General features: G+C 39.1%; 1 protein-coding gene across 14 annotated transcripts in view; it reads left to right on the top strand.

Annotated features, from left to right (window-relative positions):
* The first annotated feature begins 9,938 nt into the window (after positions 1-9,938).
* The window catches only part of eya1 (EYA transcriptional coactivator and phosphatase 1), a 77,953-nt gene continuing 67,513 nt past the window's right edge, over positions 9,939-20,378 (top strand). For 5 of the 14 annotated variants that reach the window (XM_034170041.1, XM_034170034.1, XM_034170024.1 and 2 more), the window contains exons 1-3: positions 9,941-10,266; positions 17,158-17,285; positions 19,639-19,716. In XM_034170041.1, coding sequence (XP_034025932.1) covers positions 17,162-17,285; positions 19,639-19,716 — 202 coding nt within the window. In that variant the 5' untranslated portion in view covers positions 9,941-10,266; positions 17,158-17,161. Of the gene's footprint in view, positions 10,267-15,298; positions 15,604-17,157; positions 17,286-17,887; positions 17,954-19,638; positions 19,717-20,378 lie in introns of those variants that run through there. The other 9 variants (XM_034169975.1, XM_034169989.1, XM_034169966.1 and 6 more) reach the window with 6 other exon arrangements.

Here is a 20,378-nt window from a genome sequence, read left to right as displayed (position 1 = left end):
TCTCTTTGGAAGAAAAGGATGCCCCAAATATCACTACTTCGGACGTGATATTTTCTTTCACGTGATATTTTCTTTCACCAAAACATCAGATTTAGGCTTGCATCTCAGATGTAGCCTACATTCTGGCAAATTGTAGCAATGCATACATGCACACTGAGGCCACTTGACTTTTAATATATAGATTAATTTATATCAAGTTGTAGAGATTTGCTTTCAGTTTCAGTTTAAAGAAGATAATTTGATAATTTATTTTTGTATTTTTTTGTATTTGAAATGGGTTAAACAAATTAAAATGCGTGAAAAGTCAAGTGTTCCAGTACTTTTGGAGGGCATTGTTTGTCACATCCATCACAGCATGTCATGTCCGTCACACGAGTTATTTAGGTTTAAACAGAAAAGTCTTTGATACTAAGTACAATCAAACCCTTTGAAATGTAAGATTTTAACCTTAAACATTACATTTAAACAGTAAATTAAACATTTTAATCATAAATAATTGCAAAAGCACAACGTCAAGTTGTTCATTATGTTGTTGGGGGACAAATATTGGAAATCCTAATGGAATGTGCTGTGTTGTACCATAGTAGTACTGCCCTTTCCTCCTTTTTTTAGAGCACTACCTTTAATTCTCTGAAAATGATGAGGAAACATGTTCTTTGTGGATCTTCATTATGCTTTTGGGGAATATTAGTCATGTGATGGACATGACATAAATTTCTAAGTTACTAACTTTGGCTACAGTGTTTAAGAAATATTGGTAGTAAATTTACTTTTTATTGTAATTTGTAATTATTTGTTGTCGTCCTTGATTGGATTTAACGTTCTGTTTATAGTTTAAGACAAAAAAAATGAACATTGATTTTTACACATTTGTTAAATTTTTTTCTGACTTCGCTTATATATATATATATATATATATATATATATATATATATATATATATATGAAGAGCCTTCTCTCTTCTGTTTGTGTATGTGTGTATGACACACACACAGTACCATAGTGTTAATGTCTGTGAGACAATCTACTGTCTCAAACAGCAGTGCTTCTTTTGTAACTGTATTTAGTCTCTAAGCAGAATGGCACAAGCCCAGTTTAAGTGGCTTTCATCTGGCCAATTCAAACAGACGTTTGACCCCAAACATTTGCCTAATGTGTTTTTGTTATGTGGACTCCTGGCTTCACAAATGTCACAGTGGCTGGGCATATGGGGGTTGGGGGATATCGGGTACAGGAACAGGGAGTCAGCTTTGGTGGGGTGAGATTGTCGGCCTTTAGTTATGACTACAATGTCTGCATTTTTATACTTTAAGCCATTTGTAATTGGCGGTGCAATGACATAAGGTTCTAGCGATAACCAGACTTCCTTTCCATGGGTCAGACCCACTGCAGTCCCACTCATCAATTGCCTGGGCCCCAGTACTCTGCTGACCTGGACCCAGCAAGGCAGGCAGCTGTGAGAGAGATGGGGAGTGCCGCATTTCTGGCTGCCTGGGCTGCACACGCTAGAAGCCAAACAGTTGGAGAAGGCCTGACAAATGCTGCCATTAGATGGCTACTGAAAATCTATTACCAAACATATTGGTATTTCCGGGTGCAGCTGATACAGATTTAGAAGCAGTGCTGGTTTGGACACTATTGTTAATCTTAAACAGCAGAAGAATAAAGGAATACCATCCATGAACTGTTGAATTTATTGCACTTTAAGGTGGTAGGACAGGGATAAATTTCAGTTCTGCTTATTCTTCAGTAATGTTTTATTCGCCTAAACAAAGGCTACATACCAGCCAGGGCCTGTCTTCATCACTACAACAGTGTGTCTATTTGTTTAGACATGAGCTAGCATCCATGGCTAACATCACAACATTGTGAATGGTGGTCCACATTAAATGGCCAAAGTGTGGCTTCGCTTTAGATGATAAGGCGAAGTGCGGTGTTTGTGGGCAGATAATTGGCTTTAATTCAGGGTGCAAGCCACATCTGATCAAACACCTCAGAAAGCACTGCATTGATCTGAAAAAAACTGAACAGCCTTCAAATCTTTTTGAAGGCTGACCCAGAACGTGTCATCAGCCAGTTAGTAGCACCTCAACATGGACAGCTAGCCCTGATACAATTTCATTGGCAATAAAGGGACAGCTGATCAAAGAAAGACTGTTACAGGGGGTATTGGCTAGCAATGACAACATGAAGCCTTGTTGAAGTGTTAAAGCTTCCTAGTCAATTGCTTGACCAAACACTTCATTACTTCGAGCCCCACTTAACACATCATTAGAAACTATGTATGTATGTAGACTTAAGGTGCCCTGACACAAGCATGTTTTTGGTTCATGCAACAGCACGACCTATGTCGTGATGATCCCACCCGCTGTGTTCACAGCTGGGCACCGTTGTGGGGGGTGGGGGTGTACAGATTCAAATCCCAATCATCCTCAAGTATAATGGGTATAATGACTTCTTATTCTTGCTTCATTTGATCATCTCACAAAGTTTCATGGTTATCTGCCAAAAACCTTTTCTGCGTATTCTCATTATAAGGCAATCAAATAACAATCACATGACCTCCTTAATGGAGATAATTGTTTTATGTTTGCAGGATTCAGGGCAGTGATTGTATATTGTTAATAAGAAGAATCAATGTTCACTGACTTGTAAACCTGTAATCAAAATCTTTATTTGATTCTAAATTTCAAATTGGACACAAACTGAAGTACATCTGTTAATTTGTGTGTGTGTGTGTGTGGCATGCAAAAATCTGCCACATCTGTCTTTCCCCCCATACATTAAACTGCAAATGCTGTGTTTATGGCATTTCATGTGATTTCACCGTGTTTTGGACAAAGGAACAGAAGTGCAGTTATAGGCATGTGTAATGCAGAGGGGTTAAGACATACAATATCAAAATTGATGTAACCAGAAGATCCTCAAACATTCACATGAGCACAGCAAAAGTGCCTCATGATTAGAGATAAGATATTTGATGTTGTTGAAATGAAACATAGAATTATTTAAAATACCACGTGGTGCTTCCAAAAATCTTTTAATATTGATAAAGACATAATCAGTGTCAATCAGTTCAAATGTCACATTTCCAAAAGTGAGATTGATATTTCTTGTTCTATAGTCAGGAATTAAAAAAAATCTTGAAAAAGTTCTAACTACAACTCAAACACTCAGTTCCTGCCACACAGTTTTGAAAGAAAAATGATATACACACATGGCAGCTAGTAGCAGAACAATCAGTGAACTATAGAGAATGTTTAGACAGTACAATGAATCACTGCCTCTGAAACCCCTCTGAATGTTTTGGGCCCAGTGTCATGAATGTGAAATTGAACATGTTCTACAACTGTGTGCACAATGATTCCTAATCTTTTTTCTTTTTTTCCTCAAATGTACTAGTATTATTTATTTTCAAAAGCTGTTTTTGAGCATGTTTTTCCAATTATAAAATGGGAAGGAAAGACTTATGCCGGGTTTAAAAGTGATTCATTAAAACTTACCAATGAGGGAAATTGAGTTCTGTATAAATGTGTTATTTCTTCATTAGTATGTCTGTAAAATGCTACATTAGAATTATGCAGACATTGATTAAAAAAAAAATCAGAAGTCAGCAATAATTTTGTACTTTATTAAAATTTATATATTAAAGAAATTTTAATAATTGCAACTTGATTAATAAAACCTGAGTACTGTGTAGCTTTACAGGCAAACATCTGTTCCCACAAATACAAAAAAAATGTGGGATAATAATCAATGAATGTTCTCCTAAAACAGTGGGATACTTCACCCTAAAGAATTCAGTTTTAAAGGTAAAGTGGAGGCACTTGAGATTTATTTTGTTTGCATTCTGTAATCGTTAGCACTCTTTATCGTAAATTATGTGATACATCGAGGCTCTAAATTGTTTTTTCAGTAAATTTGCTTTATGGGAAGAAACTCATCTTGCCTAATTTTTTTTGCACAAAACTGTATATGAAATAACTCTTACAGTTTGCATGTAATTCATTCTTCCAGGGCTCTTTGTCTTTTAACAGGCCATATACTGTCAGTGCTGTGCTGGCGGTGATACTTCTAGCTTTAGCGAAGTCTCATTCTGAGTAATAGGTCTCTGAAGTGTGCTTGTTTGGCTTTTTTGGTGTCACTGGAGAGTAATAAAATGTCTGTCTGTGGATTTTGGGGTCTTCATAGACCTTTCCCAGGTGTGCTCTGCCAGCTATGAAGTACAACCTTTGTCTAAGCAGCCAGTGTGCACTGTGATTTTTTTTTTTTTTTTTTTTTTTTTTTTTACAATATAAAATACAGAAATTACTTTTATAGTTTTTAAAAGTATGTATGAATGAATCTCTTTGCCTCCACTGAGCAAAAGTATGTTTGATAACACAGTTAAATAGATATTTCTCAATTTAAAACATATTCTCATTTTGTTTGGAACCAGTATGCAATGTTGAGGCCATGTTGTCAATTAAAGGTCGTGCGGTCCACTGAGGTTAACCTTTTCCTTTGTTCTTTATTTCTGTCCGTGTTGAAGTACGCACCGTGTTTACTTTTATCAGCGCTCTTTGGCGAGGCGTGCCAACCTGAACTTTGTTTATACGGAATTCAGGCTTCACTCAGAACTTTCATTCACCACTTGAAAGCTCTTGACTTGCTACTAATTTACCTTGAGGGACTTCAAAATTATCTGTCTGCACTGTCAAAAATCTTTTTTGTGGTGACAACTTGTCATGATCAAAGATTTGCTTTTGAGTTTAATGAAAGCCTGGTAGATGGATGGGTTAATGTTATATTGTACTGTATATGCTTGAAAGACTCCGTCTTAGTTTTTCTTAGTTTTTTTCATAGTTTTTCATTGGTCGCTTTAGTTGTTGATGTTGCTGGGGGAGTTACTTTTTAAATCTGTGTTACAGTTCACAGGAGAGTGCCCTTTAATGGGTAGTAAGTAATGTTCTTGGATTTCTCTTGGACATCCGTGTTGATTTTCTTTTCCAGTGGTTTGTCGCTATGTGTAGAAAATGTCCACAATGAATAATTGCGAAATATCCACAACTGAGACCTTACTGAGTTCTTTGACCAATTGGCATCATGCGACCTTCTCCTCCCTTTTGTGTGACTTGCAAGGAGAAGGATTTGGGCGGGGGATTTGTGTAGTTAAGGGCTTTTTTTTAATGTTGCCCTTAGTCAATAGGTGAACGTTTCACCTGGTAATGCTTGTATAAATATATAAAAACTGTTATTTTATCCAAAGTTATCCCGGGTTCAAACTTCCCATCACAGGGGAAGGGTTTGAGTGCTGAGACTTATGTCAAAAAAAGGAACTTGATCCCCCCCAATGTGTGACATTGTACAAACACTGTAGTAATTCTACCCAAACAAATTTGCAGCATACACATATAAAAGTATTGCAAGTGTGTCAACATGGTGTTAGCATTTTGTATCATCTGCCACATTTGATGCCTTGTCACATCATTCGTGCCCCTTTCACATGGTTTGTGTATTTTTTGTCAAGAAAGTAAACAATTTTCCTCAATAGTCTCCTTTGTGGAACAATAGAGGAGAAAAAAAAATCTTTAAATTTCCAAGGACCACAACTCGAGTGAGCTGTGCGTTAACCTTCTATTCCTTATCGTGAAAGCAGAATCAGCCATTTGGAAGTGAGTGAAGCTGAGTGGGTTAATCTTTTGGCAGCAGAGGACAGTGCAGATCTCTCTTCACTCTAAATTGCAGGCATGCATCCCTGCAACCTCACATGAAGACCATTGAGTCCCATCAAGATAATCCTTAATAAAAAACTGCTTCACATTTAATCTTGGCTCTGTTCTCAAATTACTGACTTGATATAGTTTTTGGCACATGGAAGTTTTAGCACTGCTGTCATCCGAACTCTATCAGTGCATCTTTTGTTAAGCGTCCATTTGGCAAATGTCGAAGATTCGATTAACGTTTTTTTCTAGTCTTGTAAAATAGATTAATTTATGGCTGTAATTTATGCTTTAAATGAGGTTTTTTATACCGACTGTCAGTGTGACTATTTAAATATTCGAAATTGAAAGAACTTCATGGTGTAATTTAATCTTAAACCTAATGATTTTCTCTAAACTTTAATCCACATTTATTTGGTGTGGGTGTGTGTGCGCACACGTGCACTGTGGAACAAGAAAGTAGAGAATCAGGTAATGACCAAACATCTTCACTGAAACTGCTAGTTTGTTTGGAGCCTTGATTTAAAACATACCATACAGCACTGCACGCACCAAAGGAAGAGGAAAATATCAGTTTAGACTTTGATATATAAACAAGTCTGGGTAATTGCACTGTGCAATTTGAAAATAGCTCACTTGCAAAATTGCACCTCATGCTAATTTTGCACAGCTGCCTATTGAAATAGTGATGAGCAAATGCAGTAACTTGATTGGCATATGTACTCACAATTAGAAATCATTTCTTCAGACCCCCAAATGTCTATTAGTCGATTGAGTTATCAACAACATGTTCAATGTGCAATACTTTTCATGCTCGGATGTCGAAACATGAGCCTTTGGTATCACCTGCAGCCTGCACCTTTCTTAGAGGACATTTCTAACAGTATACGTCCTTGTGATCAGTGCAGTGTCCATGTTTTCTGCAAGCTAATAGGGGCCACTAGGTGTCTCAAAAAGAGATTAAACATGGAAGCCTAAAATACCCCACAGACCCCCCCCCCCCCCCCCCCCCAAAAAAAAAAAAAATCAGGTCTCAAAGATATCACTTGGGTTGTAATTTATGCTTTGTGGTGCCTGTTGCTTTAAATGGAAAGGAACTCAGTTCAGGAACTCAGGTCAGTACAACAGAAAGATTCGTCCCATCCTGTCTATGGCTGACGCTGAGACCCTGATTCATGCTTTTGTTTCTTTTTGATTGGATTATTGCAACGTCCTATTTTCAGGGTTACCACATTCCAGCATTAGGGGTCTCCAACTTGTTTAGAATGCTGCTGCCAGACTTTTGACACAAAGCAGAATATTTGACACACCCATTATGACGTCCCTTCACTGGCTGCCTGTCTCTGTGAGAGCAGATTTTAAGGTCCTCCTACTAGCCTATAATTGTTCACGCACTGGCACCTTCCTACCTGGTTGACTTAGTAAAACCCTACGTTCCGGCCCGTGCTTTGTGCTTGCAGGATGCAGGACTACAATCCCAATTCCAATGAAGTTGGGACGTTGTGTAAATAAAAAACAGAATACAATGATTTGCAAATCCTCTTCAACCTATATTCAACTGAATACACCACAAAGGCAAGATATTTAAAGTTCAAACTGACAGACTTTATTGTTTTTGTGCAAATATTTGCTCATTTTGAAATGGATGCCTGCAACATGTTTCAAAAAAGCTGGAACAGTGATATGTTTACCACTGTGTTACATCACCTTTCCTTCTAACAACACTCAATAAGTACTTGGGAACTGAGTACATTCATGATTGGGTATAAAAGGAGCATCCCCAAAAGTCTCAGCCCTTCACAAGCAAAGATGGGGCGAGGATCACCACTTTGTGAACACTGCATGGAAAAAATAGTCCAAAAGTTTAAGAACAATGTTTCTCAGTGTTCAGTTAAAAGGAATTTAGGGATTCCATCATCTACAGTCCATAATATAATCAGAAAATTCAGAAAGTCTGAAAAACTTTCTACATGTAAGTGGCAAGGCCGAAAACCAACATTGAATGCTCATGACCTTCGATCCCTCAGGCGGCACTGCATTAAAAAATGACATCATTGTGTAAAGGATCTTACCTCATGGGCTCAGGAACACTTCAGAAAACCATTGTTAGTTAACACAGTTCTTTGCTACATCTACAAGTGCAAGTTAAACCTCTGCCATGCAAAACAAAAGCCATACATCAAAAACATCCAGAAACGCCGCCGCCTTCTCTGGGCCTGAGCTCATTTGAAACAGACACAAAGTGGAAAAGTGTGCTGTGGTCTGAGTCCACATTTCAAATTGTTTTTGGAAATCATGGACGTCGTGTCCTCCATACAAAAGAGGAAAAAGACCATCCAGATTGTTACCACAAAGTTTAAAAGCCAGCATCTGTGATGGTATTGGGGTGTGTTAGTGCCCATGGCATGGGCAACTTACACATCTGTGATGGCACCATTAGTGCTGAAAGGTACATCCAGGTTTTGGAGCAACACATGCTGCCATCCAAGCAACGTCTTTTTCAGGGACATCCCTGCTTATTTCAGCAACACAATGCCAAGCCACATTCTGCATGTGTTATAACAGTGTGGCTTCGTAGTGCTGGTACTAGACTGACCTGCCTGCAGTCCAGACCTGTCACCCATTGAAAATGTGTGGCGCATTATGAAGCGCAAAATACGACAACGGAGACCCCAGACTGTTGAACAACTGAAGTCGTATCAAGCAAGAATGGGAAAGAATTCCACCTACAAAGCTTCAACAATTAGTGTCCTAAGTTCCCAAACGCTTATTGAGTGTTGTTCGAAAGAAAGGTGATGTAACACAGTGGCAAACATGCAGATGCATGCGTCTGATGCAGATGGAAAATCCCTACATAAATGCAGTCCATTTATGCGCAGTAGTGAAAGTGAAAATGGAGCTGTAGCAGGAGTACAGATACCCCTTTGGCATCTGATACGTATGTCACAGTAGTCTAAAAGGTGCCATTTCAAGGCAAAGTATTTCTTTACAGCAGGTAACTTTTTCCATGGACAGTCGCAGAATTTTGGCACTTTGTGGATGTTTAACATGAAACTCCAACCATATGTGAGTGTAAAAGGCTGAAAAATGTTTTTCCATGATATGGCTCCTTTAAGTCCATTCCTGTCGGCTCCTCATTGAATACTGCTGCAGAGGTTGGCTGAATTGCTTTTTGTATCAAGTAGAAATTTACCAACAGAACATGTTCTTTTCTTTCTTTCTTGTGTGTTTGTAATGACATGTATCATTATTTTTCAGTCCTTATCATCACCCACTCACTGGAGTACTGCACACGTAGGCTGACCGCTAACACAGCATGCTATTCTTCTAGCCATGGGTGTTCTTTTTCACTCACCACCTCTTTACCATAGTAAATGTATGAATTTTTTCCCCCTCTTTTTTGCTAATCATTTTTCAGTGTTAGTATTGGTTTTATTACATGGAAATGAAGTTCTAATTTGTCCCCTGTTCTTTCAACCAGACATAAAAAAGATATGATATATTTGTCAGATTACTGGTGGAAAAACATCACGAGGTGTTGAACTAAAAGCTTTAGAAGCCTCGTTATCTGGTGTGAGCTCATCAGTAGCAGCGCGGCCTTGTGCTGCAGCTTCACACGGTTTGAAATAATAACCTGGAGCAGACAGAAGGCACTCATTGCCTTGCACACAGACGCAGCACGTATGTGTTGACAGAGGACTTCCACTAGACCTCGGTGGAGATTGGAAGAGCAGAGCCACTCCGCCTCTGGTAAACCTCTGGCCTCCCATCACCTGAGTTAATGACCTCAACCTTTGTTTACTCTCTATGACAGAGCTAAATCCACCAAGACACACAAGGCAGAAGGGGAAAAAAAATAAATGTGGTTTGTGGTGGGAAAGAGAACATAAAAACCTGAGAGAAAGGGGGTAGAAGGAAAGTGTGGGCCCTCGGGGTGTTTGAGCTGAGGCAGGCAGGCCGGTGGAGAGATCTGCTGTTTCATTGTCTTAGTGTCCACTGATACAATCTGGAGAGGGCTCTATTGCTTAAAGCTGTGTGAGTGAATGACATATGGGTAGCTGGTGTGAGGCGCAACTCCCTGGTGCCTCCTTCAGACCCAAAGTCTTCCTGCGAGAGAGCACCGAGCAACTTTTGTGCTGTTTCAAACAGCAGCAGCCTCCCTCTCCCTCCCTCATTCACTGCCTTTCTCCCTCCCTCTCTCACTCTCTCATTCTCTCTCTCTTTTTTTTTCCTCTCCCTCAGACACTTTCTAGTCACTGCCTGAAGCGGTAATCGGACAACTCTCTTTCTCACTCGGACTTAGTCTCCTGAGATACCGCACACAGGGCTCCATGGGTTCCAACACCTAAAATGAAAAAGAAAAAAAGCATTGTTGTAGTGTTCGTTTGTTGTGCTGCAGATTTGGCCACCGCCTGAAGAGCTGTTTGACAAGATCTGCTGTCTGTTTTGCTGGACTGAACAATAGTTCTGTTTTTAGATTTTTAATTTTTTTTGGTTTTGTTTTCAAAAAAGAAGACATAAGGCAGGATAAACGCAAACACGCAGGGATTCAACCATAATTGTAGTGAGTATGACTTTGATTTTTGCATGATGCTTGACATGCCATTATGTTTTCGTACTTCAGAATGTGGGATGAATTTCGAAAGTAAACATGTCCTTGAGGTACATTTTATTTCATAGGTTTAATTAAGCAGTTATTTTAAGAATTCTCATCTAAAACATTTATGGCAACACAGCATTTGGTGTAACAAATTAATTACTGCACTATCAAATATTCAGTCCCTACTGCAGCTTCATTTAAAAATAGTTTAGACAGAGGACTGCAGACCTTTTTTTCTAAGGAATCAGAATTTTGATAATATCACTTAAGGGGCAGGTTTTAATCCCCAAAGGGCACATGTAATTACTCATATTGAAAGACAATACAATAAATCAATTCCTCATTGTATTTAAGTGAAATGACTAACATTGAAAATAATTTTTAAAAACATGAAATTATGAAATAGCAATTTTAAAATTAATTATGAGGGTAATTAAATACTTTTTTACGAATGGGGGTGAGTATTGCTGAAAATGGTATTGTATTATCTATTCTAATAATATATGTTCTGTAGAATCAAAAAATTCAAGGTCCAAATTAATGGCCCATTCTGTCACAAAAAGTTATTTCTATTGATAAACCCACTTTTAAAAAGCAAATATTTTATTTGCTCCTCATATCAGTTCAATATTAAATATAAAAATTCTAGATTTTATGTTTTTAAGAACACAGTACTTTCATGATCATGGTTTTAAAAAGTTATTAAATACAGCCAAATTTCCCTGTGGAATGTGGGATTTTGTCTTGTTTCTTCCCGTTTACATTTTTAATCTTACAGTCAAAACTGAATCGTACATGTAATTTTGGTTCCTTTTTTTTCCCTTTGTGTGTGGGTTTTTTTTTTTTTTGTGGCAGCAAAAACACCAACACAGTTAAAGCGGTTGACATTTAATGCCATCTGCTGAGGCCAGGAATGCTGCGAGAAGAGCTGAGAGGCTCTCAGCGCCTGACCCACACAGCAGGCTCGACTCCGGGCCGTGCCGATTCTCCAGGCACCACTATTACATGTGTAGCATAGAAGGAGTACAGTCAATGCAGTCACACGCTCGTCTAATTGAAGGATGCTCTGGTTTAATGTTTAGTATTTGATCACAGCCCAGAAAGTTATTTTGTGTGTGATAAATGGAGGCGGTTCAGATTTTTGATGTTTTTTATTGCATGTGTGTGTGTGTGTCTCTAACATTTATCATTCTCAAACACTTTGGTTTTTCTGCATGTATAAAATTGTGTGTGAGAAGATGAAAGAGCTGAAATAAAGAGGTTAGATGAAGCAGACTGCCTGCAGAGTGGCCTGCTCTCTGTGTAGACAAACATGACAGCGTGCACGGCCGCCTGCTGCAGCCATTCACTCACACAATAACCTTATTTATCCAATTAACAGATAATGAGCAGGCTGATTTGGTGCTGCTTACCTTCTGTATTTGCTTTACACTGAGACAGACTGAGGTCTGGCTGTGTGGCTTCATGCATGTGCGGCCGCAGTGCGCAGAAGCTGGAGCGGTCGGCGGTGGCATTGTTTGCCAAAGGCCTGATGCCTTCCGTGTGGGCGCGTGTATGACCGAGTACATGTCCTCTTCTCAGATTGAAAATATTGAAAGACACAGAAGGCTAATTGATCTGCCTGGTCTCAGCTATTCGTAACGGAGAAGGAGGAAATGAGGACTTCTGATTAAGTAGCTCATACTGGGCGATTAGTGGCCAAGTGTTGTTTACTAAATACTGTGGGCGTTATTCTGTTAACACGCCACTGTTTAGATCTAGAACATGTGGCTGAAAGAGCAGGAACTGAGCTTTAAAGGTTTCTGGTGATTGTCATCAACCCCTCAATCATTAATACCTACTTGTGCATATGTTTTCAAAATGCAATATGTTTAAATGAAAATAATAAGGATGCCAGTAAGTTGTCTCTAAATAACAAATGTGTTCAACAGCATAGTGGAACAGATTTTTTTTTACAATTTCTCTCCCATCTGTGATCATTTCAGTACCATAAGACCGTAACAGTCGTGAGAATGTTAAATTAAAGAGTCACCAGCTAAAATGTGATATAGACTTTAAAATCTGTCACCGGCCTTTGTTCTTCAGTGGTCATGGTGGTAGGCAGGCGGTGATAAAATGTGCACCTTAAATCTGCTGTGATGGCCCCTCAAAGGCAATTGTAGGTTGAAGAGCACAGTATTAACAGATTTAATGTAGCCATTGGGTGATTTGCTCGAGCACCATGTCAGATTGGAAGAAATGAGAGAGACAAATTGCACATCAACAAGCACCACATCTGTTAATAATTATGCTTTTAATTATAGATAAAATTTTAATCTGCTCATCATCCTGCAATGCAAAAAGCATTGAATAGCCCTGTGTGCTACGTCAGCACAAATACACATACATTGTAGAAATAAGAGATTAATTGATTATTTTTTTATTTTTTCATTTTTGTAATCATAAAATTCACCATAATATATATATTTTTTTAAATACACAATGTAAGCTATGTTATTAATTTCAAATTTGTATGTTTATTTTGTGGCTAAATTTCCATTTGTCATGTAGTGAAATTTTTGAGGTTGGGTGTCGAGAACACTATTTAACATTGCATGTGCTGGCAGCTGTCTTTTTTAATAATAATAATTATTATTATTACTATTATTAATATTATTATAAAACAATTCTTGGCCGTGTATAGGGACATAAGCGAACTGTAGCATTTTGTAAACTGTGCCTAATTCCATGCACATCTGTGTCCAATTGTTGTCTGCATCTACATTCTTTGCGAGTGGATTTATTTTTCCTGGGCCACCATGTGGATTCAGCTGACTAGCTTAAGTGAGGATTAGTTGTTTTAAAAGTTGGATTTTGATTAAAGCGTTGTTTTTCGAAAGTTGTAACTCACAACACATGGCTCACATAGTGTGTAAAATGTCGACTGTAAAATTAATATCTATCCAAAAAAAGCACCCGAGCTGTATAAGGAAATAAAAAAGCACCTGACTATATTCAATCAAACTGATTGTACTGTGTGATCATTTATATTTGCAGCACTAATATCAAACCATTACAAAAAATATATATCTTTTTTCAAAATTTGCAGGTGATATTCCACCTTCTAACATTGCCTGCATAGTAAGCAGCTACATGTAGCAGAAGAAGAATTGATATTTGTGTGTGCACAGACAGCCTGCATGCTGGGATGATCTCCACTAAAAGCTTGGCTGCGACTTTGTTTACCTTTCGAAATGCAGGTCTTGAAATAAGTAAAGCGAAACAAAAGGGCCAGCAAACAACCAGGAGTGAAGCGTGTTGTGGCACTTTTTGTTTTCTTTCTCTTGATGACACGTCCAACGCTTCATCTAGCTTGTGCTTTGTTCTTGGTCGCTTCAAAGAACCAGCAGTTCAGGTTGAAGTAAGCAGCACATCAAAAAGATGCTGAATGCATCCTTTAAAAAAAAAAGGGGGGGGCAGACAATAAGTAGTTAGTAGTGCTGGAAACAGACTAGTTTTGCTCTTAAATAAAAAAAACAAAAAACAAAAACCTGGCTGGTTTCACCTGCTGTGAACGTCCGAAACCACGGCGTGGTAAGGTTTTTGTAAACCTGTACTGCTGAACAGAAACTTCAGCCACTTCATCCTCTCTGCACACCTTCACTCATCTCTGTGATCACTGATAATGTGCTGTATGAAAAAAGAAAGAAAAAAAAAATTCTTCAAGGGTTAGACTTTTTGTTTGTTTGTTTTTTTGTTTTTTTGTTTTTTGTCTTGAGAAACACCATGAGGCTGTACTGGTGTCTGCGCCGTTGAAGGAGAAGGACAAGCATAATGGTTATTTGTGCTAAAATGGCCGTACCACAAGCGGTGGGAGACTAGAAGGGTATTCATGAAGGCTTTGCCTTGGTGTGAAGAGCAAAGCCTGCTGAGAAAAAAAAGAAAAAAGAACTAAGACCATGCAGCTCAGGTTACACTGGTTCATGTAAACAGGGAGCCATTAAAAAAAAAAAAAAAAAAAAAATCATGCCTAGATTTGTAAAAATAATTTGTGACTTTTTTCTTTTCTTTTCTTTCTGACCAGTTGAATACCTTTGACCTCTTTTGGGTCCTGTATTCCCGTGGTGGGCTGGAGTCAGGTCTAATATAGTGTTATAGCCATGCAAGTATATGGCTGTGCTTGATGTTTGCAGAGAGACGAGCAGAGCAGCAGTGGACAGCAAAATGTAACTGTCAGCTAAGGAGAGTAATAGAGGCATTCGTAGCGTCATAGGAAACATATGTGGCTCCATATGCTCTCCGTGTTCTTGTTTCCAGTCTCCTTCATTGTCTGAGATGCACCACTGATGTGGGGGCCTCTAAAGTGCCCCGTGTGTGTGTGTGTGTGTGTGTGTTTGCACTGCTGATCTGGGTCCCTCTGAAGTGCCCCATATATGAATGTGTGTGTGTATACATGCAAGCATGAGTTATGTGTCTCTTTGTGTTAAAGAAAAAGACATGCACATGATTGTGTGTGTGTTTGTGTTGCCACAGAAGAAAAAAAAAGATTTATGTAATGTCTGTTTGAGTGTGTATGCTGTTGTGTGGTTGTGTCCATTGTAAAGAGGCTGGGAGGTTGTGTAGCCCTGTGCTGTGCCATGGCCCCAGGCTGGGGCAGACCTGCGGGAAGCAGCCCTGACGATCATTAGTCAGTACACCGAGCGGGGGAGTGCTGATAAATTTCAGATAGTGTCAATTGCAGATGAAAGATTTGCTGAAGATGCTGGGGGTGTCACGCTTGACTTGCGTCTGCTCAACAAGTCCCGTCTTCCTTCCAAGAGCAGGCTACCTCAAGCAAGAAAGCGGGCAGGCTCTCCCAGTCTCCGCTGCCCCTCAACCCCTCACCCCACTGCCTACCTTCAACCCCCCCCCCCCCCCCCTTTCCTGCTTACCTTGGCTAAGCCGCTTTGCATGTTGATTGGGGGAGGGCTAATCCAGTTTGCAGCTGTCGTAGACCAATGATGAATCACCTTTCCGTCATTTGGCCGTGCTTCCCTTGCTGAGGGAGGAGGGAGGACCTGGAGGAGGAAACAACAGCAAAGCAGGGGCTGCTGCTCGGAGAGACACAATGTGCGCCTCTGTTCCCCTGCTATCCCTCTCTTCCCATTCTGCTCCAGAACAACAATAATGTTTTTTCAGACAAGCCTTTTTGTGTCATGGATGTTCTGGACGGTGACATCGAGCTGCAGTAACAAGGAGTGACATTGTTTCTGCTGGGGCAGGTGGAGGGAGAATAGAGAAAGGGAGTGTGGTTTGAGAGGACCCAAAGTCATCCTGGTCCAGGTAAGAGAGCACAGCACAGTCAGCGGCAGCATGCACCGGAGCCATGTGGCTCTGTGCGGGGCATCAGAGGTCGCCCCCGCTGGAGAGCTGTCAGCTCAGCACCGTTTCATTAGGCATCAGTGAGACCTTTATGCATCAGCTAATGAGGGGGCGGGAAAAAAGTTTGTGCAAAGAAGGAAACTGGTTCAGCTTGTGAGTGTGAAAAGCAGAAAGGATAGTTTAGTCTAAGGGATCCTTCAGTGTTTAGAATTCTGTGGTGGGATGTATTATGAAGGATGTGATATTTATATAGCAATAAAAATATATACCTTTTGGAAAACTTTTTTATGATGTGTGTGTGTGTGTTTCTTGAATAATAAATTGGACTTTAGCCGCAAAAAATGACTGCAGTTGTCAAACTACACTATCATAATAGCATCTTAAATACAAAAATTCATATCATAATTTAATCTTTTTGTGTTGTAATTCTGGTTTCTTTGTGCCATCTGATAGCAGCCAGACTACTCACAGTTATGTGAGCGTTTATCTCTGTGGCCTCGCGTAAAAGGCCAATGTTTATCGATAGCAGAGATACCCCGAACTCTGAAATATAATTAGAAATGGCAGCATAATGTACGAAACATTTTCTCCTAATTTCATTAGCTGGGAACAGTGGCAAAGACAAACGGGATGGGGATGAGGGTGGCGGGGTGTCTGTGTATTTTAAATCACTCGTGCTGTCTTTCTGCTCTGGAGTCTACACTTGATAAAATCCTGTGAGTGCACAAATCAGAACACAGAATAATGTTTTCAGTGGCGCGGTCTTTAGGATAAACACAGCAACAATTAAGGAGCCTGCCAGAGCAAACACGTGCCTCACAAGCTTCTCATCTGCCCATCACTGAGCCACGGCCTCTCATAATCACGCACAGTGCTGCACATTTAACAAGCACATTAACCGTCACCTCAAACCAGCAAACATCTGCTAACAGTCTCTGACACCACACAGCACGATATACACTTAAGGCCATTTTCGCTTCACGGTACACCAGAGGAAAATTGACAGTAAACACTGGGCCCTTGTGTCATTTAAAGTATTGACTTGCACTGAATTTGTTTTTTTTGTTTTTTTGTTTTTTTTGGAGCAAGAGAATGCACAAACTGTCCTGTCAAAATGTTTATTGTTAATTTCACAGTTTGGAATTCTTCAGTCTGTCTTCATGCGTGTGTGTAACATTCTGGCTTGTACTTTTCCCACCTGTTCTAATAGTTTCTATATAGTTTTTCTAATCATTTACATTCATGTGCTTATTATTTTTAAAAGTGTTGTTAATATTTATTTTCATGGGTGCATTTCTTTATCTGGAGTGCAACACTTTGTGTGCTCTCCATTTTACCTGTCCTTCTTTGACACCAGAGTGATGTGAGTAATTTGATTTGTGTGTGTGTGTGTGTGTGTGTGTGTGTGTGTGTGTGTGTGTGTGTGTGTGTGTGTGTGTGTGTGTGTGTGTGTGTGTGTGTGTGTGTGTGTGTGTGTGTGTGTGTGTGTGTGTGTGTGTGTCCGTACCTCATCAGGTCTATGGAAATGCAGGATCTAGCCAGTCCTCACAGCCGAGTAAGTGGAAGCAGTGAATCTCCTAATGGTCCCAGCCTCGACAACTCCCACATCAATAATAATTCCATGACACCCAATGGCACTGAAGGTGTGTGTGTATACACAGTTATGTTATCTTATAAGACTACTCACTTCTTCTTTTCTTTTTTAATGGGTAAAGGATGTCATGTTAGAGTTTATACAGAATAGTGTTCACCTTTTCTTATGAAGGACAATTCAGTGTAGCCATTATGTAATAAAAGTAAAGGAACTATTTATGTGATTTTTTTTTTTTTCTTCAAAATTTTACATTTGTAGTGCACAACAGTCACTGAGCTTTGCATTGGAGATTATTAGGACCTCACAATCAGGTTTCTTAACTTTGCTCTGATCAGTCCTTTTGGCGCTGCCAGTATTAGCTGTTTATTTAAGTAACCATGGAATTATTCAAAAGCCCACACTATGAAAATGAAGCAGTTTTGCATGAAGTTTCTCCTGTACATAGTTATTTACTCAGGTGATTCACCTGTGTTTAATCTGGGAGTTTTAGTGCTGCCCATATCACAAACCAGATCTAGTTACTCTTTGCTTTGAGTTCTGTTCTTTTTGTATCATCATTATTATTATTATTATTATTATTATTATTAGTGTGAAGGCCAATGACGTGGTGCAGGCTGTCATGTGTCCCTCTGTAATTCTTTCTTCCCATAGGTGATAACATCACAATGCTTACCACTGCAGACTGGTTGTTAGGTTCTAACTCACAGTCCGCTGCAGGTTTGTTTTCCCTTAGCGAAAAAAATGAAAGGACAATACTTGGTGTTCTCCTCAGCTGACCTGGCAGAGAGTGAGAATGAAAACCACTCCTTGTAGTTTACACGTTGGAATTTGCTAACGAGCTCCAATATCTAAGAAATTTAAGAAAAGAAGTCTTGAAGACACATGTTTGACGTTGCTTCAACTATTGTGCCTTTCATTCACAAAGCCTGGTTGTGTTATTCTGTTTGCAGCATGGTTTGGCACACGTAATGAACGGTCAGGTTGTGAACTTGCATACAGAGCATTTTGTTTTCTGTTGGACTCTCCGTGCTGTTTTCTGAATACAGTGGTTATTGTGTGTCGTTTGAGCTGAGTGTGTGTTGGTCCATGCATGCATTTTACAACTATTTTTTTCCTGCGATGTATTGCTCGCAATTTAAAAAAAAAAGTATCACCCCCGTATGTCTTTATGCAGACCGATTCTAGCGGAAACATGTAAAACATGACAGCAGGCGGGTCCTTCAACCATGAAGGATTCCACTGAGCATGACTTCTATGCCCACATTGTTGATATGTTTTGCCAAAAAAAAAAAAGTCCTCCAGTCTGCCTGAAGGGAAATGGATTGATTTCAAAGATTTCTGAGCTGTCAGACAGCTGTGAAATTGTCTTTGCAGATTTGTTGCTGAGCTATACAGTAGAGCTGAGGTCAAACAGCGTTCGCTCTACTCTTCAACATATTAAATATTCCGTACATTTCCTGGATATTTCAACTGTACTTGTACTTCCCTGTAGAATTCTTTATGATCAGTAACTGAACTGCACAGGAAAAAAAAAAATCCCCAAAAAACTAAGACATCTTACAAGTTCTTGGGAAAAAAAACCTGTAATAAATCAAAGAAGGTACAAAAAAAGTTAATAAATGTCAGCTGATACACCCGAATGAATAACTGGTTTGATCACACTTTAGTTTTTAAAACTGAATTACTTATGTGATCTAGCTCATGTTTTTACAAGAAGATCATGTTGAATCTTTGATTATTATCTCCTGTTGTTGCATTTGTGGAATCATAAATTGGACTATAAACCCACAAGTAATCAGGTTTTTATTAATCTGGAAAATGCTGTTCCTTTGGTATGTGTTTTTTCTGAAATAAAGTAGGTTAAAGTTCAGTTTTTTCCACCTTAAATTTATAGATTTAAAATTTTGTCTTTTACTGACATAATAATATAGGGGAGGAAAATCACTACTATTCACATATATGCTTGCATGGTGCTGGCCATTTATTTTCTTTTATTCTGTACTTATGCTATTCATAAATATATGCAGAATATGGTGTGCAACAAATAATTGTTGAAATGTCAATTTTGAAAATGAGCAAGTTTTATATTGTAAAATGGCTCCAGTACAATAAAGAAGGATAAAGATAACCTGTTTGGGCATTCAGATTTGCTCACATGGTAATCAAACTAATTTTAAAGTAGACGTTCTGACATTCTCCTTCCACTGTCAATTTCATACTTATGTTTCTTTTTGATATTGTTTTCTGCATTTTTCAAAAGATAATTTGTCAAATGTGAAAGCCGGGACAACTTATACATACATAATCATATATTTTATTCTTAGCATTTTTTAAAATTTATTAATTTTTTCTTATTGTTGTTTATATTGATTTTGTGACTGTGTGGTTTATATTTTTGGCAGTTAAAACTGAGCCAATGAGCAGCAGCGAAATTGCCACCTCTGTAGCAGACACGTCTCTGGACAGCTTCTCAGGATCAGGTGAAACACGCAGATGGAAAACTGGTTTGTGTATACTGTACGTGTGTGTGTGAGTGTTGGGGAATGGAAGCGTTTACCGTGTTTGTCAGCACATTTATATGTGCTGTGCACAGCTACCATGACGACTGAATTATGAGCTGTAATGATCCAGACCAGTGGAGTCGCACCGTGTCCTTCGTTACCTTACATCTGTCTCGCACATCTCAGGCACACAGCTTATTTCTTTTTTAAGCCTCACTGTGTTGACTTGCAGATCCGTCTTGTGTTTTCTATAAATCTACTCTTATTAGCTCTGAGTCTGAGCGTGCACGGTGTTATCTTGCTACTAATTTTCCTGTATTTCCTTAACCGTTTAACTGAGTACTTGATACCTTCACGCTGGAAGCTTATAAATCACAGCTATGACTTTTGTCTGTGACAGTATTAATGAAATTTAGTAATCGTATACCTCATATCCTCCATGGGGAAACCCAGAGCGGTGTTCAGAGGAGCAGGTTTTGTGCAAGCGGCAGGTGCTGCTGATGTGGGAAAAGTTTTCAATATTAATAACGTATGAGAGGGGTCACAGCAGATATAGTTAGCGCTCCCCCACAACCAAATCCCTTCTTTTACAAGTCACAAACAATTAGACGCTTTCATAAACTCTGTGCTGTTAGAAGTGA

Source organism: Thalassophryne amazonica, chromosome 1 (assembly GCF_902500255.1).
Source record: "Thalassophryne amazonica chromosome 1, fThaAma1.1, whole genome shotgun sequence".
Taxonomy (NCBI): domain Eukaryota; kingdom Metazoa; phylum Chordata; class Actinopteri; order Batrachoidiformes; family Batrachoididae; genus Thalassophryne; species Thalassophryne amazonica.
The sequence above is the reverse complement of the archived record's forward strand: the minus strand, read 5'-3'. Positions and strand labels throughout refer to the sequence as shown.